Below are 8,628 nucleotides of genomic sequence, written 5' to 3' on the forward strand. Positions count from 1 at the left end.
AAACTGACTAATGTCATTTAATATGAAGGTGTACTGACCATGCATATGTATTTTCAGCATATGTGCTTATTTAAATTTTTAATTAACCTTTTCACCGAATTTATTGAATGCCTACTGGTGGGAATCACAGAAAAAGAACGAGATCCAAATTCCGATCTCTGCTCTTTTATTGTAAATAAGAAACATACACAAAAAGGCTTGTCTGAAAGAGGTACCTTTCTGAGATGACCTAGCCTCAGCCTGGTTGTTCCCAAGGCCCTTCTAGGTAACTAATACTTCAAAGACAAGTGGATTCTGTTTCCTTTAATGGCCAGTGGGGAAAAAAGAGGGGACATATGTAATACTTTCAACAATAAATATTTTTTTTAAATAAGAAAGTAAAATCTCCTTATTCTTAAGGTTCAAATCTGACTTCATTGTTTTTCCCTATACCAGACTATTTTTTTTCCAAATTGACTCTTAGTAGCTGAGTCCTTCTCCACTTAATTGGAATTTCCATCTTATTCTCTGTAGTTTGAATACAATGTTGAAGGAGTGACTACCAAGGAAATGGCTACCCAACTTGCCTTCATGCGCCTGCTGGCCAACCATGCCTCTCAAAACATCACCTACCACTGCAAGAACAGCATTGCATACATGGATGATGAGACTGGCAACCTGAAGAAGTCTGTCATTCTGCAAGGCTCCAATGATGTTGAACTTGTTTCCGAGGGCAACAGCAGGTTCACTTACACTGTTCTTGTAGACGGCTGCTCTGTAAGTAAAAGTGAAATATGGGAATAGTGAATAGGACTTACCTGAGGGGCGGGGGGTGGGGGGGAGTCCTAATTTAGAAACACACACAAAGTAAACAGATAAATGAGTGGCCTAACTTATTTAATCATTTTACATGAATTTAGTTATCTAAATTCAGATGTTAAATCCAGAGTATTCTTATCAGATCTTTCTTGCCTTCTGAAATTCTCTGAAATACTGAAATATATACTATGTCCATATATTAGTTGTTTTTTTGTATTAGTTTCTTCTCTTTTCTTAAATGATAATTTATGCCCATAACTTAAAATTACTTGAGGCTTAAAGGACCCAAGCTATAATTTATAGTTACATGTATGTTGTTTTACTTGCTAACATGGCCTACATTTAAATTTTTTCATGCTTTCTCTATAATCCTATATAATAAAAGGCTAATATGCAAATCGACCGAATGGCAGAACAACCCATTGCTATGACGCACACTGACCACCAGGGGCAGACACTCCATGCATGAGCTGCCCCTGGTGGTCAGTGCGCTCCCACAGGGGGAGCACTGCTCAGCCAGAAGCTGTGGCAAGCATAGCCGAGATGGCGGGAGCCACTCCCACCTCCATGGCAGCGCTAAAGATGTCCAACTGCCTGCTTAGTCAGTCGGACATCCCCCGCAGGCTCCCGGACTGTGAAAGGGTGCAGGCCGGGCTGAGGGACCCTCCCCACAGCACACAAATATTGTGCACAGGGCCTCTAGTATACTATAAATGGAAGAAAAATTTAAATATACTGATAGCAATACTCTCCAACTCCCCTCTCCCCCACAGACACACACACATCCTGAAAATGATGATGTAGAGATAAATCACTAGGAATATGTATTGCAATGTTGTTGTTGTTTTAATTAGACTGGTAGGAAGCCTCTCCCTCTAAAGACACCCCCCATTGCTTCTGTTTCAAAGATGAATGTGTTGATCTGGGACACATGTCTTCAGAATGACACAAGTGAAAATGCAGTTCTTATATCTAAGATTCAGATGACATTAGATTCCAAAATATTGCTGCTTTATGTATATTTTTTCTTCTCTCTCTTTTTTTTTAACAGAAAAAGACAAACGAATGGGGAAAGACAATCATTGAATACAAAACAAATAAGCCATCTCGCCTGCCTTTCCTTGATATTGCAATTTTGGACATCGGTGGTGCTGACCAAGAAATCAGTTTGGACATTGGCCCAGTCTGTTTCAAATAGTTGAACTCAACCTAAATTAAAAGAAAGGAAATCTAAAATAACAACTTTCTCTCTTTGCCATTTCTTTTTCTTCTTTTTTCACTAAAAGCTGAATCCTTCCATTTCCTCTGCACATCTATTTGCTTAAATTGCGGGCAAAAGAGAAGGAGGATTGATCAGAGCATTGTGCAATACGATTTCATTAATTCCCTCTCCCTCTCCCCTCCCCAAAAGATTTGGATTTTTTTTCAACACTCTTACACCTGTTGTGGACAATGTCAACCTTTGTAAGAAAACCAAAATAAAAATTGAAAAATAAAAACCATGAACATGTGCACCACTTGTGGCTTTTGAATATCTTCCACAGAGGGAAGTTTAAAACCCAAACTTCCAATGGTTTAAACTACCTCAAAACACTTTCCTGTGAGTGTGATCCATACCATTAGGTGCTGCCCAGACAGAGATGAGCTGAGGTACTTGTTTTGTTTTGTTCAAAATACAAAGGTGCTAATTAATAGTATTTCAGATACTTGAAAAGTGTTGATGGTGCTAGAAGAATTTCAGAAGATACTCCTCTGTATTGAGTTGTATTGTGTTTTTTCCATTTGATTTTGCATCAGTAACTTACATCTTATCCCTGAATAAACGTATGCAGATCATTTGCCCACCATTGTCCTCTTCTTTACATTCAGCATTTGTTCTCTGCCAGTCTCATTTTCATCCTCTCCCATGGTTCCAAAGAAGCCTTGCTTCTCAAGACAAGCAGAAAAATTAAATTGTACCTATTTTGTATATGTGAGATGTTTAAATAAATTGTGAAAAATGAAATAAAGCATGTTTGGTTTTCCAAAAGAAAATATTGAGTAAAATTCTTTGCTTCAATGCTCTTTGCAATATAAATATGGATTATGACATCTCTACCGGCCATTAGACCGAGTGTTTCTTATTGGATAGAAACTATGCAGAAGGGCAGTTTGGTTTGGTAGAAAGAGCAGAGAACAAGGGCCCAGGATATCTGAGCCCCAATTCTGGCTGATTGACCTCGAGCACTTCACCTTTTTGAGTTTCAGTTTCTATATCTATAATATGGGGAAGATTCCTTCTCTGAACTATTATACATTTGTCCTACTCAAAATACATAATACCTAAGCAACATGGCATTGTTGACCTAAGTTTATTCTAAGCAGAGGACCGCAGACCCTTTTGGGTTACTATCCATTAAGCATTTTGAAACAGTGGCTGAAAGTTGGTCTATGCACAATTAACACTATCAACTAAAACAGTTTCAAATATTCATAAAAAATGCCATACACTTAAATCTGATGCAACTGAATACAATGCCTGTTAAGAGGCAATATGTGTGCTGTCTGTCAATCAGCATAGACAATTGTGGATAATAGTACCATGAACACCTACCTGCCAAATCAAATTCATTTTCCTTCCCTGCACCTTTCAATGACATCTTAAATACATTTAAACATAGTAATGTGTCAAGTAAAATGTTAAAATTCATTTACAGCTTATTTCCTGTTGCAGAACATAATTGTGATTATAATATTTGCCTCCTGTTATAAGTCATCTCAAGATTCAATTAGTTTTTTAAGCAACTGAACATGATGGAAATCTAACATTAACTCTAAAAAGTTAGCAAGGTCTACTAACCAAATTGTAACTTCAAATTATGGTTTTTCTGCTACCTGAATCAAATACCTGGATGTTTAGTAAAAAGCAGGTTCTCAGTCCTCATCCACCAAATGAAGACTTGTAAGGAATCAGTATTCTGAAAGCATCTGGCAAAATTCTGATGTGCACTAATTGGGAAACCTTTGGTTAAGGTGATTTCCAAAATCCTTTATAGCTATAATATTTTATGTCTAGCAAGAATGAATCAATATACCTGGACAGACAATATAAAGAAAGCTAAACCTCTGGGATCACAATACTAGTAACTCCCCACAAATTAGTAATTGCAAATAGTCAAGGCAAACTTGCATGATAACCAGTTAGAAATCTCTGGATTAAGCGTATGCTATGCCCCCAGGCTTACAATACAAGATGCAATCATACAGATAGTATAAAGAGTGGAGAAAGATAAGAAGGAAGAAAGCCAACATTTATTGGTACCAACTATGAGCCAAATACTATATTAAATGATAAGAATAATGATATTTGTTGAACTGAATCCAAATAGGTAGATTTCTTAAGCCAACAGTCACCTAATAATTATTTAATCACCGGTTGAGACTAAAGAAAATACTTAAATAAACAATGGTATTTCTGATAGATAACAAAGAGGAAACAAGTGATGGTATATCCAATAAATATACCAATTATGAATAAATAATGATATATCTAAAAGATAATATGAAAATAGTGAAACACATTTTGGTATCCCAATAACATTTATGAGGATGATTAAGCAAAAGAAAAATGTTTATAATGGAGTGTTACAATCTTTAAAATATAATATTGAAGTACACTTTCAGAAATACATTAAAATAAATCTAAAATGCCGAAGAGTAGGTGCATTCAACTAGTAATGACAAGAATAATTTTTATCCCTAAATTTTCCAAATATGCTATAATACAGTTATATTATTTTGATCATTTACAACAAACTTACTCTTAAAATATTATGAAAAGAAATAAGCAGTCAACAAGTGAAAAAAATCCTGGTTGGGGAGTGGCAGCTCCAGGTGATGGCTCATCAACCTCCCACCCACCTATTTTCTAAAAGGGAATGAAAACCCTAGCTCAGGAGTCATCATTTACCATGTCCCAGCCACTCTGGGGACCCTGGGGAGGGGGGCACAAAGCCATACCTCCTCAGGGGCAGCAGCATCCTCAGGGATCTTGCAGTTCAGTTGCAGAGGGAGAATAAAATAATGTGTGAACACAATTTTAAACAAAGTGTCCTCTGAGGATAGCAGTGGGCACTGTTAATTAATGAGAGGGAATCTCAGGAAATTAACCTGAGCATCATGCAGTAACAGTGATATTTGGATTGAGCTGGCCAGTTCTTGCCAGATATCTCATTTCACCTTCAAGCCCTCTGTCTGCCTAAACACTTTTCCTCTGGAAGCCATATAGTAAAAGTCTGGTGCTTACCAAGCCAGGAGGTCCACTGTAAGTGTTCTCAGGGCCTGGGCCAGGTACTGAAGGTTTGGCCCTTGCATAGCCTCTGTAGAGGCTAACCACCAAGCCTGAGAGACCCTCCTCACATCTTTCTGACCCTTGGTCATGTGAAGGTCAGCTGTCTCTAGCTAGTGCCTGTGTGAAGTGGAAGAACATCACACGTGAGAGAGGAAAGGAGCAAGGTAGCCGAGATGAAAGGAGGAGATATTAATCAAGTCTGGTAAAAGGGTCACTTAAAATTCTAAAATCAATATAGCTAATGCACTGGCAAAGAGCAAAGACACCTGAGCAATGCTGAACACATTTATTATCTTTAATGCCAAAAGTCTTTTTTATGCTATTCCACTTAATATCACTGAAAAGGAAGTTCAGAAATTGGATTATATATAAGAAAAGTTGGAAATGTCGTTTTGGGTCAGAACAACAATCCATCTGGATGAGTACTTCGCCTTTGACAGTGGCACCAGGGGAAATTTGGGAGAAAGTAGTGGTTGGCACTTCCCGTGAAGTCAGCCTCAAAACTCCCATTTAATAACCCATTATAAATCTTTTCTGTACACAGATGTATCTAAACCCTTCCAGACCTTTCTATCTGTTTTGAAATATGTTTGGTATTACAGTACCAACAGCAGGGAGTAAATGCTGAATTGTTAGCTCAGCTTCCTGGCCCTCTGATCAAGTAGCGAAAATATGTTCTATCCTTGTGCCTGGATGAGCCAGGGATTCAACAACTCGTCCTCGGGGAGCACCAGTAACTGCAGCAGAGGGGCCATAGACAGCCCATAGTGATTGACTTCTCCCTGTGGTTCAGTGGAGCGAGCACATAATCTGTGGTCAGCAGCCAAGGTTATGAGCACCAGCTCCACCCCTGGCTAGCCAAGGATCCTTGGGAAAGTGTCTTAAGTTATCTGAGAATTTGGTTAACATACTATTGCCATTAGCATACCTACTTCACGTATCTTGGGGGAGGGGGGGCGGTTAAATGCGGTAGGTGTTAAAATGCCTAGTGAAGTGTGGCTGAATGTTACCTGTCATCATTAGCTCAAAAAATCTGTCAACGGGAGTCACCTCTTAATTAACTCTCCTATCCTTGGCCCACCAATTTAGGAAGAGAAGAAACTATCATTTAAAGAGACTATCATTTAATTAGCATCACTCTCTAAATTGGTAGTCTATCAATTTTAAGTCGTGCTGCCCAATCAGTAAAAATGTGAGCTCTTACAACTAGTTTTATTGAATTATTTACATGTACGTGTTATAGGTGTACTATGGTACTAATATACTATGTGCAATATAAAATCTACATGGAATAAAAACTTTACAAGGCAGAAAGTAAATAAAAAGAGAAAATTCCATACTCCATTGGATCATTTTGCACCCACCCTGGGGTGCATACACCTCCCCACCCCACATTTTAGAGATTACTGCTCTAAACAAGATTTCGTGAGGGACTTCTGTGTGTGTGTGGGCGGGGAGGAGGCATCTTGAAATAGAATGCTAAGTTTGTGTTTATGTGCATTTTTCTTGAAATATGTTATGAACTGATAACCTAAAGAAGTATCACTCACTTCATTAAACTCTGGACCTTTCTAAACTATTGACTTTCATATCTCATCTGAACAGGCTGTTTCTCCTGCTCTAAGACCTGAGAGAACAAGCTGGCACCGGCTCAAATTAAAGTAGAGGTTTGTCTTTCATTCTTTCGCATCCCTGCTGTGGGTCCTCTGTCCCAACCTTTAACAAGGCTTGGCAAATACTTTATGAACCAGCCTTGTACTTTGCAAAATCAAAATGCACCTGTTCATTGACCCTTTCCAAATAAGAAAAAACAATCATGGAGATCGACTAATGAGTTGGTCCTTTAAGGTAAAATATGCATATTTTAGTTTAGTTTTGTTTTGTTTTTCAGAAGCCCTAACCTAAAAGGATTGCAATTCCTGGCACCATAAAAGGCTCGAAGGACAAACATTGGAACATGTTTTTCAGGGACCCTCAAACTACCCCAGAGAACCAAATGTCTCCTCCTCATCTGACTGCCCCCAAGCAGAGCCCAAGGTATAAGAGTAATTTTGGCCAGAACTAACCATCCTAATAAATTCTAGAAAGGTATCCTTAAAACTGCAATTCACTACATATTTAAATAAATTCAAAATCACAGAATGCATTTTACCACTAAAGTGAATAACTTTTCCGAGTGCAGCATCGCTCTTGGTGTTCAATGTCTTAATTAACCATAAACAGCATGAGAGAGAGAAATTTTTTTAATGGAATCTAGTAATGCCAGCCAGGATAAGAACACCCACTCATAAACCACTGTGCTGAGGGGATGGCCTTTCTCTCCTTATGGGATGTCGCTTCAAGTTCACTGCGCCCCCTGCTGACTGGATAGTAGAACACCCCAGTCCTTCAAAAGTGCCACATGCACCCCGTCAGAGAATGAAAGTTCAGTGTTAGGAGGAGAAAATAGAACAGCAGCTTCCTGTGCTTACTGCCTGTCTGCCCCAAACACGCAGCCTTCTCTTCAGCTTCCATGGTGGCCCACCTTCCTGTCGCCAATGATCCCTTTTGATCCCTCTCTAATCTAACGTTGATATCTTTCTAGTAAGTAGAAGCCACAAGGAGGCAAACATAAATTCAAAAGGAGAATGGACTTTGGGGCGAGCAGAGCTGCCCAATGCTATAAATGTTGCCCCAAGATGCTGGGAGTTACCCTTCGGGATTGAAGCAAGGGGTTTTAGGGATGATGTGAAACAGAGACAAGAAGATGGGGACAGAAAGAACAGAGGCTTAGGGAGCAGAGATATCTGGATTTGAATCCGGCCTCCACAGTTTCCTCATCTATAAAATGGGGATGATGATGCCACGACCCACAGGATTGTCAGGATCAGAATTGGGTGGAGAATAGATCCGCAGCACCATTGCTAACATTATCCCCACAAGGCTAGATCTCCTCTGACAGCCATTAACTCCATAGCTAAGGAAAGTATCCACCTTTCCACGAGAACTATATTCTCTGACAGCAGTGGCCTACCATTCCATTTTGATTCCATTATACTTCAATTTCTCCTACAACAAATAGGATCCAGCGAAGGTCCAAATTTTAGTGAGTCTTCCATAATCCAATAAAAAGGCTCTGAGCTTTTATTAAAAGTTTGAAAACCTTTTCTTTTTTTTTTTTACAAAAATAATATCTAACGATTGCACTTTAACAAAAAAAAAAAAAAAAAGTAAAGCTTCTGACCAAAAAGAACAAATTTACATTCAACTGGTTTCTGCCCTGTGCCATTGGGTGCATCCAATTTCGGAGAGAAAGCTTTCTGAGCTTAGAAATGGCCCCTTTGCTTATTTGGAAGCCGGTTCTACACAAATAGACCGTAACTCATACATATTAAATTAGCCAAACTTCTGACACTTAATTTTCGCAGTTTGATTTTCTAAAACTTGGACTCTGGTAGTGGAAATCCTCACCCAAGAGTTATCAGCACAAGAAATGATCATAATTATTAAATTCATGTCCT

General features: G+C 38.7%; 1 protein-coding gene across 2 annotated transcripts in view; it reads left to right on the top strand.

Annotated features, from left to right (window-relative positions):
* COL1A2 (collagen type I alpha 2 chain) overlaps positions 1–2,315 on the top strand; it is a 35,980-nt gene extending 33,665 nt beyond the window's left edge. The window contains exons 51-52 of one of the 2 annotated variants that reach the window (XM_006084963.3): positions 514–756; positions 1,850–2,315. In XM_006084963.3, coding sequence (XP_006085025.1) covers positions 514–756; positions 1,850–1,996 — 390 coding nt within the window. In that variant the 3' untranslated portion in view covers positions 1,997–2,315. Of the gene's footprint in view, positions 1–513; positions 761–1,849 lie in introns of both variants that reach the window. The other variant, XM_023750725.1, reaches the window with a different exon arrangement.
* The last annotated feature ends 6,313 nt before the right edge of the window (positions 2,316–8,628 follow it).

The sequence above is a fragment of the Myotis lucifugus genome, unplaced genomic scaffold, assembly GCF_000147115.1.
Source record: "Myotis lucifugus unplaced genomic scaffold, Myoluc2.0 scaffold_15, whole genome shotgun sequence".
Classification (NCBI taxonomy): Eukaryota; Metazoa; Chordata; class Mammalia; order Chiroptera; family Vespertilionidae; genus Myotis; species Myotis lucifugus.